This window comes from Ischnura elegans, chromosome 6 (assembly GCF_921293095.1).
Source record: "Ischnura elegans chromosome 6, ioIscEleg1.1, whole genome shotgun sequence".
Taxonomy (NCBI): Eukaryota; Metazoa; Arthropoda; class Insecta; order Odonata; family Coenagrionidae; genus Ischnura; species Ischnura elegans.
Window position 1 is genome coordinate 21,796,793 of NC_060251.1, and position 25,275 is coordinate 21,822,067.

Here is a 25,275-nt window from a genome sequence, read left to right on the forward strand (position 1 = left end):
CATGATTCTAATCAAATCGAGGAATTTATAAATATGATTGTCGACTAACTTAAAGAAAACTCAGCATGTGATGAATTTTATACTTTGTTTTATATAATTTTAATGAAGTTTTTAGTCATAAACTTTAATCAGATTCGTAATCTATTACCTAAAGTGAATTTGGTCTTGCGGTGTTTCCTGGAATCACCGTTTTTTAATGTATTATTATTTTCTTCGGCTCAAAGGATAGACTTTTGTCTATTTTAGCTATATGCATACAATTTTTTAAATTTGCAATAGTATGTTTCAGTTACTTGAATGGAAATTGACGTTTTTCATTGGTTCACTTGAAGTCATGCCTCCAAGATGTTCAGCTATGCAATTTTTACTTCGGTGCTTTAAAGCTTACTCATAAAATTCTAATGAGAAAGGGTGTACTCCAGAAATAAGTGTTAAGTGACGGTGAAGTTGATCCCAAATAAATACTGAAAACTAATGGGGCACTGTAAAACTAATGCATAATCCCAATTTAATTTTAAGAAAATATATAAAGTCCATAGTATTTTATTAAGATGTCGATCATTTCAATTAGATATATAATATGAATTTCAAAATTTAATTTTAACACCTGTGTTTTATAACGTAGGGTACTTACATATTTTCCAAAGAAAGGGCTGCTCAGGAACTGTGTCAGCTCAAAAACTCCGAACACGAATCCATACTGAGACGGTGAGATTCCTTTTGATTCTGCCTAAGAGGCAAAGAAGCAAACGCGAATGTGTAAGTATCACATCATTCATTTGAGCATAGATAGCAGTCATTCGACAAAACAAACTGCTAGTGAGAATAACATTTATGCATGCTAAAATATCTCATATGAGTTTATTTTAGGGAATCATTATCTGGTGGAAGTCATTAAGAAGCCAAGAATTTTGAGTAATCGGCGAGATACCGAAGTAGGAGCCTTGGTAATCTCTCGCATTGATTTTTTTCGCTTTTATTTTCTGTTAGTAATGTATTCATTTCATGCCACACCCCCTTAAGGAATTTTTTCCTATATACTAGGCTGCTTTGGCTTCTATTGTGTGGTTGATGAAATTTCGCCTGAACGGCGTCGATCAGTCAACGCCCTCTGCTGCGGTCCGTCGCGTTTTCCCAAATGGAGGAAAAAACTGTGATGCTGACCCCAGATAATGACGGGGAGGGCAACCTTCGCCTCTCCACATGGAATCACTCGTCAGTTGAGCGACCCGTAATCCCCTTTCTATCGCATAACTTCATCCACGAAAAAGTTTCCACAGTTTCATTACCGCAATTAATATACTGACCCTGTCAAACATCGTTTTCGAGTGTTTTCCCATCGCCCACTACTTGAAATCTCTCGTTATTGATGGAGCATTACGAATCGCAGTTTGGGGAGACATAATTTTGGCGCCCCATGCGACCGTGGCCAACATCTTATCCGATTCTCAATAAGTGATTTTCCCTTTTGAATTTCCCTCCAAAAAGAAACACCACGGGCATGGGCGTACCAAGCGAGGGGCGGGGAGGGGGGGTGGAGAGGGGGGGGGGGGGAGGAACAGCTGCCCCACCCTTGAGGGAAAAATTTCAAAAGTCTTTAAGAAAAATTACTACTGAATTGAAACGAAGGTATTCAACAAATTTTCTTCTAAACCCACGAAAAATGATATGAATTAGTATAAGATATGTAACTAAAATAAAACTATTTTTTTCAAGGTCATAATCTCATAAACTAATAAAGCGCTGTTATAATTTTCTTAAAATGTTGGTTTCATTCACCTTTTCCATGCTAAAATGTCACAACTAGGCTTACACCCCCCCCCCTAGACCATGGTTTGCCCACCCCTAGACCAGGGGTCTCCAAAGTACGGCCCGCGGAGGGCTTTCATCCGGCCCGCGCACTCGTTTCAAGTAGCGCGCGATACGCGCTCGTTTAACTCTGTGAGACGCCGCTAGGAGCATTGCAGCGCTGTACTGCACATAGATCTTTCATATAGGTAGATGGCGCATGACGTCACGCAAGCGTGGTCAACATAAGCGTGGTCGTGTATCACGTGACTCGGGTCAGCGTTATGGTGAATACGCGTAGTGCCTTCGGTTGCGATGAGAGATTCCTGAAAGGAATTTGTGTTTCTTTTCACTGCAAAGTTTGTCCCTGTTAAAATTAAAGCCGTGTTAGCCATGGATATATTTATTACTGAGTAAAGATACGTGTAATGCAATGCATGCGCTATTTAATAAGAAAATAAAAGCGTTTACTGTCTGTAAAAAAAGCAAGATACTCGAGTTTGAGGAGCTCTAGCGTCTAAACGAAGCAATCGATTTCAATGCAACAAAAAGCATACGAAAGAGAATTTAGTTCTACGTTATATCATGTACTTTAAAAATTCTTCGGCTAAGTAGTATTTCCTGTACTTAATTTTTTCTCAAAAAAAGTACCCGTTTTTTGCGCGTAAAATCAAGTTGCCCAACTTTGAGCCCTTGGCATTACCGTAGTTTTCGTTCCTATAACTTGCAATTTTGATATAAAGAAGCAACATCTATTACTAGCAGTTTGCCGAAAACAAATTGTTTATACCACAAAAATTAACGGAGTTGTTGTAAACAACGCAAACCTCTGCTAACTTCGAAACCAGTGAGTCAATTGAAAATTGATTGGTACTGTTGTCTTCCGTAGAATGTTAGTAATGTATATACGTAGATAATACACGTTAAATGTCAGCAGTATATTCAATATCTTTTTATATTTATTTTTGTTTTTAGCTCTTGTTGTCGTCTTCTCCCTGCCTGACGAGGATAACCTAAACAAAGCACCAGAAAAGAGAAAGTCTATCGAAGTCATACGTGCGTACGCGCATAGAAACGTCTAGATAATAAGTGATATCGACGTTATTATTGATATTTAATATACATTTCATATGTGCTTGCATTACTAACATTCTACGGAAGACAACAGTACCAATCAATTTTCAATTGACTCACTGATTTCGAAGTTAGCAGAGGTTTGCGTTGTTTACAACAACTCCGTTAATTTTTGTGGTATAAACAATTTCTTTTCGGCAAACTGCTAGTAATAGATTTGGCTTCTTTATATAAAAATTTCAAGTTGTAGGAACGAAAACTACGGGAATGCCAAGCGCTCAAAGTTGGGCAACTTGATTTTACGCGCAAAAACCGGTTACTTTTTTGAGAAAAAATTAAGTACAGGAAATACTACTTAGCCGAAGAATTTTTAAAGTACATGATATAACGTAGAACTAAATTCTCTTTCGTATGCTTTTTGTTGCATTGAAATCGATTGCTTCGTTTAGACGCTAGAGGTCTTCAAACTCGAGTATCTTGCTTTTTTTACAGACAGTAGGGTAGCTCAGGCATCCGGCAAGTTACGGAACAAGTATATTTTCCTTGTATTGACGATGGAAGTATTCACAGCTATTACTTCCCTATTTCTACATTTAAGGGACCATATTCTGGAGCTAGATTTTGAATAAAATCAAACAAATAACTTAGTTCGTGAAATAATATTCGAACACCTAATTAATCAATCAAGATTGAGAGCAAGTAAGATTTATTTTCAATCTATTTCCAACTCACTCGGCTACCTGAACAAAATGTATTTTACGGAATCAGTATGGCTTCCAATTCCATGCATGTAACTGTAAAGACTATTTTTAGGCTACATTATTTGAGTGTGAGCTGAGGCTGGGCCCTCAATCATTTCTTCAGGTTCCTCTTTTTTCTATTGCCCTATGCTAACTGAATCTCGTTTAGACTGTATGGTTTCTAATTACTATTATGTTATTTCTAAACCCTTTTTTTCTTGTAGATTCTGTTTGATGGATGCTCTCTATCCTCATTTTGGAATTCTATGAAATTGATACATGGGGGAACACGGGGCGGAACGAGGTAAGCGGTTTTTTTTAACGCGAAAAAAGATGCTGCGCAAGCGGGAATAACTATATCTAGCCCAGATTGGTGTTGCTTATATTTTAAAAACAACAATTTTGACTAGTTATATTTACTCCTGCTTTATTTCGCAATTAAAAATCGCTTACCCCGTTCCGCCCCGCCACCCTGTTGCGCACCGGGTTCCCCTATGTTCTACCAAATATGTGGACATACACACTGTGGTCATTTAAAATGTAAAATTTATAGTCTTCTTTGATGGAGTGAAAATTGAGCTTCAATTTTGTATTCAAACCTTGTTTTCCATTGTCGGCAAAACATCTTTATTATCTGCGATGTTTTCATCACACCTCCAGCGGACGTATATTGCTAAAGGTTTCTTTAATAAACAAGGATTTATTACTAGCACATGTTGAAGGATATTTAATCATTTTATGCGAACTGAATTACGTACGAGAGATGTTCACGTATAAAATTTCTTAAAATCAATGCTGGCTGCAACACTGTGACTATTGTGGGTACTTTTGTTAATTAACATTCTGAGGAATCTTAAATTATATTTTCATCAATTTGCCCCGTGCAACGAGAGATAATTACCAGATAGGAGGAATAATCAGCTGGTTAAAGCTCCTAATGTTCTTCTCTGGCTTTGAAAGTCATGCAACATTGGAAGTGTCTTTCCTTTAACGATGACGTTCTATTAATGGCGTATTATTGAAAAAAAGATAGTACCTATCATTTGTGAAAGATTACTTATTAATGTACTGGATTGGTGGTTGAAATTCATAGCCTATGGTTGTGTATACATTTTTCTCAAACCATGTAATCTACCTTTGTGTTATTGCTAACTTTATTTACGAAAAAAACGGAGCCTTTGGTTGCAGGTGTTCCTCTGTAAAGGACACAAACGAAACCAAACATGTGTTCCTGAAGGCTGCTTCAGTTGCGCATAATTGGGGAAACTAATTCAGTTTTACTATAGTTCTTCCTAAAACTGAATTAAAATGAACTCTATTTTGCTATAAGGTTCACATATAATACAGCACAACGTAAATAAAAATAAATATCAAAATAGACACGTACTTCTTTAGCGCTGTAAGTAAAAGTAACATGTCTTTTACCCGAGCGGGAACGATATTCACAACAGAGAATTCAAACGCCGCCATTAATTTTGACCCGAACCACGTGACTCCGTGAACGAAAGGGGGGGCGGTATGTTGGCTACGCGCTCCGGCCGTAAGGGGCTAGGGGAAAGCGCCATCTACTGTATAAAAGATCTATGGTACTGCACGTCAAAGTCGCCTTCAACTGTTCGTAAATAAGAAATACGCCACTGGATACTTCAGTAGACGTTGGTATCGAATACCTCAGTCATCGGCAAATTTGCTATTCGGCCCGCGGGGCGATTCGGAACATGGAATGTGGCCCTCGTGGCCTAGTAAATTGGAGACCCCTGCCCTAGACCATGGCTTGCCACCCCTAATTATGATCCTGGGTACGCCATTGACCACGGGCCCTTACTAATTAAATAATCCCAACCGTCTGTGAAGATTTATGTAGACTCCGATTATGCCATATGTGAAAAGAATTCCTCAAGAGCCCAATACCACGATCTATCGTAGAGATCCCATTACCCCCCACCCCCTGACGTATTAGAATATTTTAATCAACAACCGTAATAAATTCTTCGTTAAAAATTTCGCGGGTGCTCGTCATTATGAGTAAAAACTTTTGGGCTATCTCGCCGCGTCAATTCTTGGGTGGCCCCAACGTTTCCCGACCGATGCTGGTCTCTTTCTCTCCAAGAATTGACGCGGCGACATAGCCCAAAAGTTTTTATTCATAACAACCGTAATGAATTATTACGCCAGAGCGCGGCGTGCGAATATTGTTTAGGTTTAAGGCTGACGCGTGCCGGACAAGTTTTCAATCCTTATTTTTAGCAGTCATTTGTTTAGGTGGGTGGATACATTAAAATACCTTAAAAAAACCGGAGCAGAATAACAATTTTAGAAATTTTGGGGTTATAGTTGTAGTTTAACGCAGAGCTCGTAGTTTATATTTTGTGCCCCATATTTTTGTGTGCTTCCCTCAATTCTAAGTTGCCGTCGCCGGAATCTGACTTATCACAGCAATTTTCCGGTACAGTAGGGCTGGGGTTGGCTATTTCCGTCCTTATCGTTACAAGAAATAAAGTCGCCGTTGGGGGATTTGATTAATGATCTTTTAAAAGTCAGACATACTCAATACGTGGTGTGACGTCTGGGTTACCGCCTAGCTCCTTTGATGTTAGGCCCAGTTTGCATATATACTTAAGTTGCTTTGCCTTCATTTTTTTTCCAGGCAAGGAAAGGGCATGGTACAAAGCTCCAATAATAAAATGCATAACTTTTCTGATTATCTTTTATGCATAATAATTTTATTATTCTACTAAAGTACGTAAATGTGTTATCTTCACCTGGCGATTAATCATTGCCATATTTAGTAATGAATCAATCTGAGAGCCAATCAGTCAGGCTTTCAAATAAATAATTACATGTGGAGATACGTAATGTCAATTCGAGAAAAAATCATACTCTCGTATTTTAGCTTGCTGATAGACATGAGATGAAGATCTCATTGTCAGAAGTGTATAAGTGCCATTTTACGCTGAAACCGAAAGGGAAATCTAATAAACCTGCCTCCGGGCTATAAATTGGAGAACCTTGGGTACCGTGCACAGCTTGTCGTTTAATGCGACTTTATTTCCTTCATGACCAAAATCATTGAACTTCGTAGGTGTATGAGTCTTAAGAAATATTCTGTTATCTATTATCACGCACTGTTTTGAGAGCATTGACCCAAAAATGCGGCCTATTACGACAAATTTCGGGCAAAGTCGTGAAGGAAAAATCGTACTCATGCAATGAAATTCAATACAGTATTCACAAAATAGACATCTTCGTTAATCTTTGCCAAAGTTGCAAAACATAGTGTTCTTGATGTGGTGCCCCAAGCATAGTTTTCTCATTTTTCCTCAATGATTTGTTTTGGTGATGAGCTATGTTGCGTGTCAATGAGGAATCCAGCAGAGTTTTACAGCCCTATTTGTTATTGAACTATTTGGAGGTAGATAAGTTTATCGCTCTAAGCAAAATTAGTGGCCACCGATATTTTCGACATTCTTATTTTTTACACCTCAAACTTACCTTACTGTCACTGATGTTTAGTGGAATTACTCTTCAGTATTTTTCTTAAATATGTATCCGATTTCAAACAATCACTTTGATGCTTTTCTAACTTGGATCTGAAGTTAACGTTATCACATAATAATTCATTTGAGACGTTGATGTTGATGATTTTAGAGTGGCCTATTTTCTTGGTACTATGAATTTATTTCGATTATTTTTGTGGCCTCTCAACTAACTTTGCCATTAACTTGGATTGCATATTTTAAAATATTTAACTCAATTATAACTAAATATCGCCATCAGTTTCGTGCGACAGTTTGATTAGTAATTCTACTCTGATAATACAGCCTCTACTAGTAGATCAGCTGATACAAAATCCGATTGCGAAATAAGATGTGAATTACAAAATAGCAGGCTGCAGGCAAAGCCATGCATGTAGTTACTGATGCTTTGCAACTCCTAATATTGTAAAATGAAATCGATTCCCTCTAATAAAAGCGCTCACATTTTAGTCAGATTACTTCGAGAGGCTTCGGAATAGTTATGTTTAGGAAATAAATTGGGGCAAGAATGATTTGAAACAGTCCAATGTTGCCATTTCAGAACATATTTATGAAAATTCATAAAAATTTATATTTTTTATCTGTGATTACTTTTATGGCTTTTGTTACGTAAATAAAGTATGGAAGTATTTTTAAAGCGAATCGCATGACTTGCGTACACATTGGTTGTTAATTATACCTTTCCAAAATTGGTTATTCTCATCACCTCTGTAGTGAGTATGCAGTTTATTCGATGTTTTCCCCTACACTCGCTCTCCAGTAACAAATGCCCATTTATTCAAAAGTTCAACATATAATACGATGTTAAACTTAGTTTTTTGGTTAAGTATGTATTCATTTTTCAAGCAATAGCAAAATTTTGTGCCGCGAAGCCATTTGGGAATATTCTTTAAACGCATTAAAATTATTTTTTTCAGGTTTTATTTCATAATTATTTTAATTAGTAGTAAAATAAATAGGATATGCAAAAAACAAAAATAATCAGTGGGTAAGTTAATTCGGTCTCTAAAGGGCTAATGTATTAAGCGAGTAAAAATCTAAATGTGATAGCCGTATGCCGAGACCTATGTAGAAGCGGTTGAAGTTGAAGCACAAGTGAAAAGGAAATACGGAATGCATTGGGAGTTTTAAGTGATGGGCTTGACTCAATATCCATAAAAGGATCTCCTAGAGAGAATAAAAAGGTTAAATCATGAGGCTTGCTTGAAAATATGTTTTAGGTACTCCAGCTTACTCCCTGTTGATGTATGTCTTCAATACCTGAGGTTGTAAAAAAACGATCTCATCCGTGGTTAAGTAGAGTTTTCCTCGCTCAGTTTTCACACTAGCTCTTGAACATTAATGTAGTTCTCTAGTGACCGATCAGATACTGTGGAAAACTAATCTATTTCCTCATTATGACTGTAAATCTGTCCTTCACTCAACTTTTACTGACTCAACCTTGTGGAACAGTGCAGTTGGAATTTTGGAGATAAATGGAGTAGTAAAAAGCTAAATTTCTACTAAACTTATCCATATAACCTGAACGGTTTCAAAATCGCCATCACGTTACGATATCAACAGGGCCATATTTACCCAAAGTTACGCTATAGGCACCTCTCCATTGAGCGCTCCCCCTCTCTTCAGCCCCCCCCCCTCCACGATTTTTATGATTAGGCATAGGCGTTCGCATGAGGTAAGGTTCGGAAAAAAAGGAATAAACACTAAACAGGTATACGGGTGAAAGCATAAGTTTATGCTTGAATTTTTACGCAGGGAAAACATAGACAATTCAATTTTAAAAAACAGCTTGTAGTAAAACTATATGAAACAGGTAAACTTTATGCAACTAAAACACTTTATGAATACCCTTTTCAAAAATAATGTCTAGCCATAATTCATACAACAGAAAAGAAGAGTAGCTTCAAAAATAAAAACATCACATACTGCTGACACTGAATGAACTGCGGTAGCACGAAATATAATATAAATTAATTAATTTCAAAACGGATGAAGAGCAGTGGTACGAACTACATTTTCAATTGAACAAAGCCTCTAAAATAAAAATACGGTCAACAGCATATTTTCCTGCAATATCTTCTAGATGAATTAAAGTGCGAATTTAAAGCGTGAATGAAGACATAACGGGGCCTGCCTCAAGCACAACGAGAACCACCTCAAAAGTTTCCTTCTTGTCTTATTCTCGGCAAATTCATTAATTATGGCATCGCAGTTCAAGTTCTGCTTTAATGCTAACTTAGCACATTTAAAGCCCTTGCAAAGAGGGCATCTGCAGGCAGACGGAACCCACATAACAAGCCTGCTGACAGCGGTGCAGTTCGAGGCGCCTCCAGTACAGATCATTGCCGGTTGCCAAACAGATGGCGCCCCTTAGACTGCGACGCCCCCAGACACGTGCCTATTTTGCCGTAAGGTAAATACGGCCCTGAATATCAAACCATATAAAGTTTATGCCCTAGACAATAATGCACGTTTAAACTAGTCAGATTTTTATACATGAATTTAGTGGAAATTTACTACATTTCTCCCAGCATGTAAATTTTTCCTTAAAAACAGATTAAATATTGAATTAATTTCAGAATTATCTTATATAGAACTATGTGGATTTGCGGTAACCGAATTCTGAGGCCAGCTACGAAACCGCATGAATGCGGAAAATATCCGGTATTTTTTAGGATAATTGAAAAAAGTTATGAAATTAAAGGCTGCAAAATACATTCTAAGTAATCCCTGATACCTCACTTTCTTCTTCATGAGTCCTAATTTTATAGAGATCAAGTATTTTCTCGATATAAACTCACTCAACTCAGTGATTCGCCGAAGAGGTTGTTTTGGGTAGGAGATGGTAGAGCTCAGTGGCGCAGCGAAGAGGGGGGTTTTGTGGGATAAACCCCCCCAGAACTCAGAGAAATTTTTAAATTTAATCCATTTTAGCTAATTAGATAAATATTACTTATAGAATAGTGTAAGGAAGAATAAAATATCCCTCAGAAAGCCGTAAAACTCACCATTTGAACCATTTATTAAAAACATTTTGTGGGGTGAGGCACCAGCACCTCCTGTATTCCATACCCCAGTATTAGCAGCTCCTAAAACCCCCCGAGCCTTGATCCCTAGCTGCGCGCCTGGTAGAGCTCACCCTCAGCTAAAGCAATGGAATGTTGATTACAAACTTCATGGTACGGGACCAGTCCCCTTCCCTCTGCCTTCTCGAGAAGGGATTGCGTCAGTTTTCCTTTTTTGGGAGCTCTCATTCAGCGGCTGATCCAGAGAGGGGAAAGGGGGGATATAACCCCCTCTCCCCCAAGATATCTCATTTAGACTAGATAAAATGGTAATGGACTCTTTTTTAAGGAATAAAAACGTATTGCATTATAGATACTTACCGCAGTAATATTACTAAAATGTTTGTTCTAAAAGCTTAATTCTTTGGAAAATTAGTAATTAGTCATCCGTAAAGTGTTGTTTTAAGCCTCGAAATTCTCAAAATGTTCGTAACCTCCAGGATCCCCACCACTCCTAAGGAAGTTACCCCCACCACCCTCTTATCCCTATCCTGGATTTGCCGCTGCTCTCATTCCAGCTTCATTAGCTACCACAGAGCAAAGGAAACGTTCAAAAATATTTCCTTTCAGTATTGGCCGCTTACGTATAAAATAATATTCACGCTTTTCTATCCATTTCTTAATGCATAGATATATTCATTTAAACGTGTCATTGTTTGTTACACGCCGTCTAAAATTTTCTCCTCCTTTGTACCACAAATTCGAGTGCCAATATATTTGGGTGCTCACCTCTTCGGGGTAGAACGGCGCTTGCAGCGAGATGCAAGCGGCGCTGGCGAAGTGGAGGGTGCCGAAGACGCACGCAAATATCCATTGGCGCCTGGAGAATCCGGACTGCTTGGTGGCGGGGGTGGCGTGTGAGGGGCGCGAGAGGTCGGGGGAGGGCGGGGGCGTTGCTGGGGGCCCCAGAGCCGGGTCCATCCCCTCCGAAGCCACCATCTCACGCTGCGTATTTTGCCGGAGGAGAGGAACGAGGTCTCCTCTCGATTAATTTTTCAATGTCGGCCTCCTGAGTCACAGATGGGTCCACGGCGGAAATAAAATTTTAGCAACCAACAGCACCTGCGAACGAAAATGAAATTCATTACTTAATATCGCGGAATACAGGGGGGGAAGGCGACCACTTCCTCGTCCTTCCTTAGAAAGCAATGGATAGAAAACGTTTAGGCAGTGGCGTAGCCAGGAATTTCGTTCGAGGGGGTCCAAAACCAGGGGAAAAAAGTTTTTTGAAAAACATGGTACTACTAAGTAAGTAATGGGTTTTAAACACTTTTCATAATCGAAAAACTTCATTTTTAAAATAAATATTCAATATTTCATGATTTTTCAATATTTTGTTTTATTTTTTGAAGGAAAATAATTTTTTTTTATATTTCGGGTGGGGGGGGGGGTGGTCCGGACCCCCTCCTGGCTACGCCACTGCGTTTAGGATTTGGTGCTTTCTTGGAGGATAGACTTAATTAATAGTCCAGGAAATGAAGCATTTTGGCTTGCAATTTTTTCAAACTGAATCGATTTTCTTGAAATTTTCACAATAAGCACGGGAATATAAAAAGAATCAAAATCTATATCATGCCGACGGGCGCTTTTACCCTGGGGGTGGTTTTCACCCCATCTCGGGGGTGGAAAATTTTAATTATATTTTGACCACAGGAATCGATAGAAAAATAAATTATAAGAATAAAATGTTCTCTCCATTTTTTGCGTAAAATTAATATTTTTCGAGTTATTTGCGATTGAAAGTAACAGTTTTTGACGAAAAAATCAACGATTTTAATCAATTATAGGCAAATAACTTGAAAAGTATTAATTTTATTAGGAAATTGTTACTTACAAAACTGTAGCTTGTAGAAAAGTAAATAAAAATCTTATTTTATATTTCCTTTATGACCGATTCGGACCGAGCTACAACTTGTTGATGGTTATCTATTGTTTTTCATACGCTAAATTTGAAAGATTCAATACCAAATAGCGGGAAAAATGTATTTTTCGAGGAAAAATTATGCAATCTGTTTAAAAGTGTTTTTTAAAAAATTTCTTAAAATGAGAATAAAAATTTTTATCATGAAATTTGAGCGAGTTATGATTAATAATAAGATCAGTCCCCACTTTTTTCTACGAAAAAATCAGTGAAAACAACTCCTTATTACCACACTAGTCAAAATTGATCTATGCCCTTCAGAATTTCTCTTATTGTCAATTGATGCTAGAAATTTTTAAAATTTACAATTCTAAATTTTGAAAAAATTGGAGGAAAAAGTGAAAAGTCATTTTCTACAATTTCGTTAAAAATGCTCTTTTTTTCAAAATAACTCCAAAAAAAAAACTGGAGATATGAAAAAAAGCTACAGTAATAAACTGTAGCATCTTTATTTTCAAATATTTTGGTGTGTTTTAATTTTCTATACAATAAATATTTGGTGAGATATTGATATATAAAACCTCTATTTCCAAGGGAGCTCCACCTTATTTAGACCCTTAAATCCCTCCCCTTTCAAAATTAATGATTCGAAAAAAATTTAATTCACATGACCTCGTAGTCAGTGAAAACCCTACAAAATACAATTTAAATGAACTTTCTATCATAAAAATAAAGGAGCTGTGTTTGAAATACCAATCAAATTTATTTTCGAAAAATTCGAAATCCACAATACAGAGCATAACATTCCTCATAATCAGCATATACTTTGTGTACTTTACGTTCGAAGCTAACGATACTGTACTCAAATTTGCAAGACAAAATAAACACACATACCCATAAGATGTATGTACATACACGTATGTAAGTATGTGTGCTCTCGCTCACAGTGACCTTTGATTTTTATGAAAGAAGATGCATGTGGTGGGAAGACTGGAAGCCATACAGTCTCCGTTTGATAGTGTTTCATGTAATGTCTACATAAATGTATACATTTATTTGTTTATGTTACCATGACGAAGTTTGTTCTGTTTATTCTATTGTTATATCTTTTCAGTGCTGTGATTAAAATCATGAGAGAAAAAAGCGTATACATAATAAAAGGAGTAAGAAAGTGAATAAGAAGATACAATGTGATAAATAATTTATATTTATAGGGTAAATAATTTTTTATACATTAACCCCCAATAAGGGTTGATTATTATGGGTTGAAACGCCTTAAAATTATTTTCCAAACAAAAAAAATAATTGTACAAATAATTTAAACTAAATTTTACCCGTATTTAGCTTTAAAATATAATTTTTTAAGTTTTAGCTTTTAGGGGTAGTTTTCATCCCTAAAAAATAAAAGGCGCCCTTCGGCATGATATAGATTTTGAAGAAGGGGGTATGATTAATCTAATCCCAAATATTTATGCAAATCGATTTGGTTTGAAAAAAAGTTTTAAAGGAGGTATGATTAGTATAATCACAAATTTTTATGCAAATCGATTCAGTTTGAAAATTCTATTTTACATTAATCCCAAATAAGGGTTGATTATTATGGGTTGAAACACCTTAAAATTATTATCCAAATATAAAAAAATAATTATACAAATAATTTAAACTAAATTTTACACGTATTTAGCTTTAAAATATAATTTTTTAAGTTTTAGCTTTTAGGGGTAGTTTTCACCCCTAAAAAATAAAAGGCGCCCTTCGGCATGATATGGATTTTGTATTAGGGGATATAATTAGTCTAATCCCAAATTTTTGTGCAAATCTATTCAGTTTGAAAAAATTGCAAGGTTTTTCACTTTTATGAGCTTCATTTCCTGGACTATAAATCTTCTGTGGATGACGGCGATTCAGGATATTTAACTCTAACTTTTTGATTCCATCCCCTAATGTCATTATCAAGGAAACATTATTAGAACATAGTAAGCGTACTCAATCCTTAAGTACAGTAAATGTTAACAAGCAAGCAAAGTTCCTCCTAATGGCTCCAGAACGGAATAGTTACCAAGGGCCCGGACAGCGATGTGGGATATTGTCCGTTTCATAATGAAATCGGCTCATGTCAGAAAGATAAAAAATATAATCGCACTAAAAGCGTGCATCAACAGAAAGATTTTTTATTGCATATTAGATAATTGAAGTTATTTTTCGAAATTTTAGTTATTTGTTTTGCGTGAAGATTGAAAAAAGAAGCTTATTTTTTAAATCCGTGGCGGAAGATGTAAATTCGGCGACTTTTATCTTCGTTTTCGTCTGGAGTAATACGAAATCCTTCTCAATTATACGAGTATTTATTGAAAAAGTATAAAAAGTATGTTATTCCCAAAACCGTTGAGACTATCTTCTCGGAAAAAATCCATCAGCTGGATTAAAACGAATTTACGTCGAAAGATTAGCCTAAGATTTCATATGATGATCAACTCTAGCCTTTAAAAATGTTTAAAACTGTGACCAGCCAATGCAGTGCTTCGCTTAGAAGGGAGGCTCTCCGGATCGAATAGCACCGTAGGCCCTCCCGGCCTGTAGCGCATAGATTCCAGTAGGACCCCGAATAGGCAATCCCGGGCCTGCAGGTGCTACAATGGCAAACGGGCATTACCATCCGCCTAGCCTCTTTATGTGGCTCTTAAGTCCTTTCTGCCTTCGCTTCACTATACTACCAAGAACGAATTCAATAATAGGGTGGTTTCCTATTATTTTTTTATTGCCTAAATCGAAAGATTATTACTCCTGGAGTGCGCATTTCACGCTCTTAGATTTTCGAATGACGATATCTATTTTTCGCGATTAAACGAAAAATGAAAAATTTCAAGCGCGAGAAAACGCGACGGTTAAGTAGGAATGCTAGGAAAAGTCCGTGTGACGTATTTCTGGTTCCAGCTGTCGCCTTGTGAGGTGACCTTGGGGCGAGGCTTTGAGCGCTGATACGACGAAGGCTGCTAGCAGGTAGCAGAGTACCCTGCTAGCAGGTAGCTCTTGGCTTCAATAAGGATTATTAATACCTTATCAAACGAAGGAAACTTTCCGACCATAGGCAGTTTTAATAGGTGATTATTAAGAGATGTTTCCCTGAGCTCTGTGCCTCATGTATGCATTGGTAATCTCAGACGATGTAAAACTCCTATCTACTCGTGTAGAAACTAGGTCCCTGTGACGTCACGTGGAGTGGAATCGCATGGGCGCCAATCTGGCCTTTTTCAAATGAGGTTAAAATTGACCGTTGCCATTCTTCTGAACTGGGACTTCTAAAACCAAATAATTTTTATATTATGAATACACTAATGGTGGGTAAGGAATCGCAATCAATGCATTTAGTTTTATTTGATGAAGGAAACTACCCTATTCTCGTAATTGTTAGCAAAATACTTGGAAAACTATGTGCCTCGCACTTTTGGCTGAAGCCAGCCTAGCCATGGTCAAAATCTGTCAGAGAGGGAGGAAGCGGAGGTCAATGGCCAAAGCGATCTTCGAGGTGCACAGATGTGATAAGGGAGGCGTGTTTGAAGATGAAGAAATTGTCGATTGCGGGCCAACGCTTGACTTTTGTCCCAATCTTTCTTCCGTCACGCCTTGGAAAGCCAATCTGAATCCCGGATGTTGCTTTCCCACCCGAAGGAAAACAATATTTCATCTCATGATTATTTAAAGTCATCATCGGAGGCTCTCGCCTCGCTTTTCGTCTGAAGAACCTCTCCCATGAATTACGAAACGATTGACGATCTTGAGGTTCCAAAATTTCCACAGTGGATCAGAGTTTTATTCGGAGATACGATTTCCCGATGACATTTACTGCACGCCAATCTACACTAATAGGGTAGTTTCCTTCATCAAAGAAAACGAAAGGCATTGATTGCGATTCGTTACCCACCATTAGTGTATTCATAATATACAAATTATTTGGTTTTAGAAATTCCAGTTTAGACGAATGGGAATGGTCATTTTTAACCTCATTTGAAAAAGGGCAGATTGGCGCCCATGCGATTCCACTCCACGTGACGTCACAGGGACCTAGTTTCTATACGAGTAGATATGAGTTTTACATCGTCTGAGATTACCAATGCATGCATGAGGCACAGAGCTCAGGGAAACATGTCTTAATAATCACCTATTAAAACTGCCTAAGGTCGGAAAGTTTTCTTCGTTTGATAGGGTATTAATAATCCTTTTTTTAAGCCAAGCGCGACCTGCTAGCAGATCACTCTGCTACCTGCGAGCAGCCTGCATCGTATCAGCACTCGAAGCCTCACCCCAAGGTCACTCACCTCACACGGCGACAGCGGGATCCAGAATGACGTCACACGGGCTTTTCCCATCATTCATACTTAGCCGTCGCGTTTTCGCGCGCTTGAAAATTTTCACTTTTCATTTGATCGTGAAAAATAGATATCGTCATTAAAAAATCTAAAAGCGTGAAATACGTACTCCAGGAGTAATAGTCTTTCGATTGAGGCAGTTAAAAATAGTAGGAAACCACCCTACTGCCATCGGAAAAACAATTCTTCGGTACCTGAAATGGAACCGCTGGAGCTTTTGGGGCCACTGTGCATATATCTTCGATATCCAGGTTCCTACATCCTAAAAATTGCCATGAGAGAAAAAAAACTTGGAGGGCTTGGTGGAGAGACCTGCGCAGTGACCCGGGAAGCCAAAGGTCTGAGGTATGATTCCTGAGCTCGCCATTCACGAGAGGAGCTGAAACTATATCACGCTACCCGAAACAATTATTGAGAACTAACAAGTCTAAATCCCTGAGTTATTATCAATGATAAACACTGTTATTTCCTAAAAATATTCAGAAAGAATTCTATTTTATTACCGTTTTCAGCTGTTACACTATTATCAAATACAGAAAATCTAACCACCGAAACCGGTCATAAAATAGAAATTATTAATGAGGCTTTCTCGGTGAGTTGATTGGTGATTGTTTTTCGGGTTCATTCCGCGTTGACTCATATTTTGCGGGCAAAAAAAAAGGTCCGCAAATTATGAGTCAACGTGGAATGAACCCCAAAAACAATCACCAGTAGAAATTTTTATAAATATTTTGTGGAATTTACAAATTATCTGTTATTGATAATATGGAGCCCTTCCACCACGTGCAAGCTTCAAATTTCGATATAACTCCCCAAATTACATTATTCTAAACAGGGGAAAGATCAATAGAAGCTATTTTTCTCAAGGATATTTGTCATTATATCGTGGAGATTTGATGTTTTCAAAACAAAAGAGCGTTTACCCTTCTCATTGAGTTTCCCTAAAACTATCTCCCTATGCCTTTAAATTTGGAAAATGACTTCATTCTCCACCGTTGAAATATCATATTTGCTTGGAGATATAAATAGTCGCTAAATATTTCGCAAATTATTTTCACCATCAACATTCATCAATCCTGAGATGGACGCAACGCAACTCTCCACTCAGTTCTCCGATCAGATAATTGAGGTAGAGGAAAAAAACGATTGCTTTCAAGAAACAATGTGTATATTACAAGTATTACTTACGTTTTAAAGGCAACAATTACATAAATTCGTCAACTTTCATCGTCTACGGTAACTCATCTACCTCCTATGTCTATAACCCGAAGGCGATCTTGCCTAAAAATCCATAAGTGGAAGTTACTCAGATGCTTCTCCAATTATAACCTCGTAGCAATGATGCACTTTCGTATTTTCGTATTTCGTACGAAGTCAACATGTACAGTGGCTTTCTTTTTATAGAAGTTATGGAATTAAATGACATAGTAGTGGTGCGAAATGACCTAGCCGTCGACGCACTCTAAATTTAAGTACTACTACTACTTTCGTATTTTACTTCGCCGTTATTATTTCAATCAGTCCATTCCAAATCATGTTTTTATGCGTGTTTTTGGGGTCTCCTTATCATATGTGTGGAAAAAATATCGGGGAAGCATCTTGAGGATATTTAAGGGATCGGGTTAGTGTGGCAACCAGAGTGTTGGTTTCACACCTCGTGGACCCGGACTTCAGTACCGGCGGTGGCTGCCCGATTCCTACTTGAGTGCTTATTGGCAAACATTTGGAAACAAAGAGTAAAAATCGAATGAAGAAGATCTTACTTTGTGGAATCTTACCATATTAAAAAAGGGCAAAACTTTGTGCATTCCACTTATTTGCCATTATTAAATTCTGCTAGTATCGGTTTTTACATCATCATCAGGTAAGTGCAAAACTCCGTGCGTCGGACGGTACGTTAAGCCGTGGTCCCCTTAGGACCTTTCGTTTAGAGCAGGCTAATTGCGACGCCGAGTTTCTCTCCACCCTTAATGGTGTTCCCTTCCCTAACGACCTAGCTGTTGGTCGCCTCCTCCCAATACCAAACCATTCCTGGAGGATATTTGTGGTCGTATTGTTCCGGAATGATTAGAATGGCGGTACTGGGACAATCTGGGAATGAGTTATCTTCTCGAATGATAAACTTACTCACTCAATGCTTCTAAACGAAGGAAGATGTTAATAGATTGAGGTAGTTCTCACCCCTGTATAAGCTACAGATGCGTGAATAAGGGACAAATTTGAACAGATACTTGGGGTTGAAAGGGAAGTGGTTCCATTCCGTGGGCTGTTTGTCACCATGAGTAATTTTCAGTGGAATTGCGCCTAAAATTTGAACTCGAGACCCCTCAGTCAGTATCCAAACGCTCGAGCTAACATAGGCAGTAGATTATATTAGCGAAAAATGATTAGTTGACTCTTGCGACACACAGCGAAACAGTGGCCTAACGATGGGGGGATGAGAGGATGGATCAAAAAGTCTCCCCCAAATTCACGGAAAATTAAAAATAAATATTTTTAAATATTGTCTAGTTTTGATGAATAATAATTACATCTGCTTAGAGTTAAATTTCAAGTGACAAATAGATGTAAAATGTATATCCAGGCATGTCATTTTTCAAAAATTTTCCCGGACGCCCCCGTTACCTGGGGTGGGGGTCTTACCCCCAAGCCCTTCATCCCCCTCCGAAAGAACATTCTTAGTTACGCCACAGCAGCGAAAGGAACTTGTATAATTAAAATTGAGGGGGTTGAGAAGCCAAGGCGCACAAGTGATTTTTTTCTAAACAGAGTTAGGAACAGAAATTAGGAAAATAATACAAACGAGATCAACTAGATGCTTAGTGGTGCATTTGATTTTCCACTCGATGTCAGCACAGAACAGAGACTCACTCGTTTCCCTTGGCAACCAAGTTTTTTCATATTTATTTTATCGATTTCAGTTTCAAACTCCGTTTAGAAAGAAAATCACTTGTGCCCCCTTGACTTCTCATCCCTTCAATATAAATAATCGACTCAAGGAGATCTACTTTTTGGAATCTTTCCACAAGAACAAACCATTAAACTAAAATGGAGCCAAAACTTGGAAATATTTAACATCTTCAACCCTTAATAAATAACATGATAATTTAGAGCTTTAAGTATGAATTCGCACAGAGCATATTCTATTTTATTCGCTAAGGCAGCTATTTTTCAATTTTATCAAGCTCTGAAATATGAAATTCTAGTTATCACAAAATAACTTATGAGAAATAAACGTTCGCGGCGTGTACCCTAATAAGTTTTGATTACGCATTATCTTCTTGCTTTCAATATTGAAATTTTTAACCCCGGAAAAAAAACATTTGAAACTCAAAAAATCTTACAGTACCAGTAAAAGTGTTCAGTATCTTCTGTACAATTATCATAAAGCTGTATCACTTCAACAGGCTTTCAATAAATTTCAAGATTGCCGTAAAACTCCAAAGTTTCATCATATATAATTCACAAAAAAACTGTGCCAGAAAAAGCTAAAAAAAATTAAGAAGTTATAAAAATAGCAGTGTGCAGATCTTTTCTATAGTTCAGTCTTGGCCTATTGAAGTAATTTACACCAGAAACTCTGCAGTTACTTTAGAAGTTGAATTATAAAGGCGGCTCTACGATGGACCTAAGTTAAGTCGTGAAACAGCCCTAGGGATCTGTCGCAAGCCGTAAGAATTTCTCGTAAAATCATTTTCGTGTCAAATATTTCCTGAGTACATCCCAAAATCGGAATGGAGCCAGCAAGAAAACAATCGAAATTTTACCCACGAGTATTGTCAACGCAGTTCACCGCTATGCCTAACGTTCATTTCTCTAGTTTTCCGTAAAAATTGGATTCATACCAAGTTAGTAATTTAAATATTTTGTATGCAAAAGGATTCCCATAAAGTAACGCCGGAGAAAGTTTTTCTAAATGGTCTTTCGAACAACTTCCTTTTAACTCGCCGTTTTGGATTAAATAAAAATTTAAATTCCACATATTTTATTAAACACCGACCGCAGTTTCAAAGGCTTCATGATCACACAGTTCACAAATTAATGGGCATGGAAGTACCAGAATGTGGGTATAAATGCAAAATACAAGGAGAAAACTTTTGCTGTAGATTTGTTAGACGCTCAGCCGTCGAAACCGCGATCTGAGTTAAATAAGATCAATAGAATTTACAAAGCTTCATCTAATTCAATATGAAATTTTTTCCACAAATCGACGTCTGAAGGAATTTCTTACTCACCGTTTTCTTTGTGCCCTCCTTGGAAGGGCCTAACCCTGCTTCTGCTTTCCGCGCGCGGACAGTATCCTTTGGACGCACCTCCCGCTATACTGAGGTATCCGTGCATATACAACTGCGAGAATAAGTTCCCCCTGGGATATCTGCTGGCGTCTCTACGAACTGAAGACCTCGCACTGTCCCTCTGTCGAGGGCGTTATGTCCAGGGCGTCACTCGTCACTACATCGGCGGACTGCCTGCCGCTCTCGCTGAGGGCAGGATGACCCTTGACCACCCGCTTCCCCTTCGCGTCCGTCGGAAAACACAGTGCGTCGCAGTGATTATTTCGAATGTCCAGTCCGGGAGGGTTGGGATCTTGTTTGGCCTGCCCCTCGGCTTATCGCATGGACCTCCGATAGTTCCGTCTCCGCTAGCATAGGCTCCGGTGGGATTCGTGACTCATTCCCAAGGGAGGAGCTATCGCCTTTTTAGTCATATCATCTCGTCATCGCGGTGTACTCAGGAACAGCACTGGTAATTTTTCAAGTGCATTCAGAGACAATGTGTCGGTAGCTCTACCCCCTCTTATTCCCTCTCCCCTATCTTAAGGCCGTTTTACACGGGGCACGTTAACAGTGGCGCCGACTCCATGGGGCTTGAGGGGGCCCGAGCCCCCTCAAAAATTCGCTATGAGTGCGAGGAAAACATGAGTCAGGATTGACGATTTTCCCCGGAGTGTCCAGATATCGAGATTCGAGTTATCAGGGTTCTAATGTTGATCATATGACTCTTCTAAAATGCTTAAAAAACTTAAAACTCACTACCTATAAAATTTCCCGGGCCAAGATCCCCGGTTGGGCCCCCCCAATATTTTTCATAAGTCGGCGTCCCTGGGCACGTACTTGCACAATCTGACTTTTGTACGAAGGCGCAGTCAAAATTGCGTCGTGTAAAGCGGTGGATTGCTAGAACACATGCGAGAATGCGTGGACGTGAGATGGCAAAATAGCCCCTCTTAAAATTTCGTTCATGCTTAGCGCAATTCCACGCCATTTTAAAAATTAATTCAGCTCATATCTGCGCAATTCCGTGCCCCGTGTAAAACGGCTTTTAGAGTCTAAAATGCAATCACGAAGGAGGAGACGCACCTACAGGTTAGGTAAGGATGATTAATCCTACCTTTGTAATTGGTTGTATAATAAAAATGTCTTATTTTTTCTTTTCCTCGTAACAGAATATATTTATATTCCCTTTTGAGAATATATTTTCTGCGAGGTCAAATTAAACGTTAGCGTAAACTGAAGTAGTATTATTAATATTAAACATCGGTAAATGAGGTAGATCAAAGTTGATATGAGCGTTACTGGGGTAAACATTGCCTATGGAATATGCTAAAATCATTTCCTTAAGGTGATCATTTGTTCAAGAACTAAAGCAAGTTTAACTCTTTACAAATCGAAGCCATTCCAAGGAAACTAGTATTTCCAAGGTATATGCCAAAAACAACTTGATACTTAGGGTTTGGCTCTGTAGAGGTTATACTAAATACAAACTAATGCTATTTTTTTTCTCGCTATTTTTATTTTAGCGATCCTGAGTTGTGTAAATTTTATAATTTTTGAAATGTAACAATTTTCTTTCTTATACGTTAGAAAAGGCTGCAGAATAAATTGCACCATACTATTGGGTTCATTGGGTTATTCAAAACAAATCACTTCATCGGCTCACACCTGGACTTTTTTCCGACAAACCTTGGCGTTGTTAGTGATCAACACGATAGGTGTTTCCACCAGAATATTTCACTAATGCACGAACGGCACCAAGAAAAGTTCAGCAATATGTTATCAGATTAGTGGTGGACACTGAAAAGGGATTCGTCAGAAGCTAAATATGCAAGAAAATTCCGAGTAAGTACCCATTTTTCACATTATTTTAACTCACAATTTATTTACTTCAACTCCTTTGAATCCCCGTTGAATCCAATTGTCCTAAAAAAACTTAACGTGATAGAAAACATCTGGGAATCAGCCCGAAAAATACCAGAGGATCACTCAAAAACATGGCTAGAACAGAAAAAATTATTTTTTGGTTGAACAGTGTTATCGATTGAGTTGCAAACATCATGGTCTAGGGATATCATTCTGATTTCAACAACGAGTGTATCTGGCTATTTATTGAGTATTGTCCATAATATGAGTAGAGATTTTTATCAATGGAAATTTGACAGTAGCAAGGATAAAACACAACCTCTGCCTCTCTCTCTGCTTATTTCCACTCTTTGAATAAACTTGCTTTGAAATAAATGTATTAAGGCAGATTGAGTCATTTATGTTAAAAAATTAGTCGCTAAAAAAATTCGGTGTTAATTTTTTTATCGAGTAAACTATATCTATTATGTTGATGTTATCAACTGACCTTTCACAAAATAAAAAAAATTCAATTGGCTCAGATTCGAATCCCCCCATAACTTCAGTGCATCAAATGCACGTGAAGTAATCCTACTCAGCTTCGGAGCCACATACACATTCCTTGTTCACGGTGAGTCAAAATATGAATCTGAAGAGAGGAAATCCTCACCACGGAGCTCGCAAGAAAACACTTCGAAGGCCCAACCTGTGCGTGGACGTGAGTTTCCTCAGTGCATTCTATTTGCTAGGGCATTTGAGCCTGTAGTTTGACTCCTGTCTCGGTTGCCCCACCGTCCGTCCTCGTCGGCTATTGCTGGCGTACTGGTTAGAGATGCAGGCTACCTCGTGTGCCAACCTTCCAAGTTTTTACCGATCCTACCACATCGGTTAAGTGGGGCTCGTGGGTACCTACATACTTTTGAAAACGATAGTACCTCTACTCATTGGGATACCCAGCGGGGGGAAGGAGGGGCTGCTGTCCCCCCTATAAGCAAAAGTATATTTATTTCAAAATGAAATATTTTGACAAATTTTCTTTAAATCCAAGAAAAGTGATATCAGTATTAAACATATAATCAAAATAATTTTTTTTCTGGGCAAATAATTTAAAAAACCAATACAGCCCTGTTATGCATTTCTTGAAATTTTGGTTTCATAACCTTTTCTGTGTTACGACTTGAATGACCACAGCTTGCCCCTCCCTAGTTTTGATCCTAGGTAAGCCATTGACTTATATATTCCATATCATTTCCAACCATATTGCATTCCTAATGCCTTGTACTACTCAGTCCATTACTCTTTATTAAATAGCCAGATTTGTTCAGCCTGCTAAAGTTTATCCCCAAGCTCCCAACAGTTGAGGCTTTATAATAATAAATAAATTTGGCCTTCTTTTGATTAATCTCTATGGAAATTGCTTCTACTCTTAACTTACGGCTGCAAGTCTTTTGCTGACTGGCTGGTTTAGACTGGCAGATTCAGTGGTGCCGACTCCATTGGGGCCTGAGGGGGCCCGAGCCCCCTCAAAAATTTGTCATGGGTGTGAGGAAAAAATGTGTCAGGCTTATCGATTTTCCCAGGAGTGTCCAAATATCGATATTCGAGGTATCAGGGTTCTAATGTTGATCATATGACTCTTCTAAAATTCTTAAAAAACTTAAAACTTGCAACTTATAAAATTTCCCGGGGCAAGATTCCCGGTTTGGGCCCCTCCATTATTTTTTGTAAGTCGGCATCCCTGAGCAGATGCAAACATCATTCTGCCTACTGTGACTGCTGCATCTTAATCTTTTCAAGCCTCTCTTTACATTACTCAAGCATACACATGGAATTGGTTGAACAACAGCAGTTAGTCATATATTTGACTCTAACCTATAGTTGCACACCCTGATTTTTCATCAGAAAGAAGGAAATAAATGAACATATTCATATCTCTTTGTCGGATTAATGCTAGGAGGGAATGAAAAGAGAGGTGTAAGGAGAAAGAGCTTTCAATTTTTTTTCTGATATGTTACCTACCATTGGCACTGGTATTCTGAGAATTTACTGTAGAGCTATCTTTTCGTAGTAAATTGATTTCTTCTTCCACTCTTCCACTTCCTCTAACTTGCACTCTTCATTTAAGTAGAGGGAAAATACTGCATTATTAGGTAAGACACATGTGCAGTAAAGTATGAACCATGGGCAATTCACTCATTAGAGTACTCAAGAGGGATTGTTTCAGTTTGCTTGCTGGAAAAGCTGAGGCAGATATAAATCCTGGACACTAGGGTTAAAAAATGATAATGCACATTAGTTTCTTTCAAAAGATGATTTATTGCTTGCTTTTATTGCGATTGAGAGATGAATGTACAATGCATGAAAAACTGTGCATTATACTTTTTCAGAGAGGAAAATATACATGCTAATAAACACATCTACAACATGGGTAAGGAAAAAAATACATAGTAAATGACAAATGACTTTCTTCGAGAACCAAGAATAAATATTTATGGCATGATGATTGAATTATAATTAAATAATATATCTAAACTAATATGCATTTTTAAAATAATCAACAGAATATGAGATCCAGTCCACTAGAAAAAACAAAAATGTTCACACGAGGATCACATTCTCATTTTAGTCAAGTTTACAGCCTTTTAGACCAGTATTAGTTCACATTTTGAATGCGCATATTCCATTCCATTAAATAATTGCCATCCCCAATCATGATCATTTTTTT

General features: G+C 37.9%; 1 protein-coding gene across 1 annotated transcript in view; it reads right to left on the reverse strand.

The window, feature by feature from the left end:
* LOC124160974 (MFS-type transporter SLC18B1-like) overlaps nt 1-20,917 on the reverse strand; it is a 32,891-nt gene extending 11,974 nt beyond the window's left edge. The window contains exons 1-3 of the mRNA XM_046537112.1: nt 20,667-20,917; nt 10,933-11,265; nt 635-730 (exon numbers count right to left, since the gene is read on the reverse strand). Of these exons, the coding sequence (XP_046393068.1) occupies nt 635-730; nt 10,933-11,142 (306 nt within the window). The 5' untranslated portion in view covers nt 11,143-11,265; nt 20,667-20,917. The remainder of the gene's footprint in view (nt 1-634; nt 731-10,932; nt 11,266-20,666) is intronic.
* Between the last annotated feature and the right edge of the window lie 4,358 nt (nt 20,918-25,275).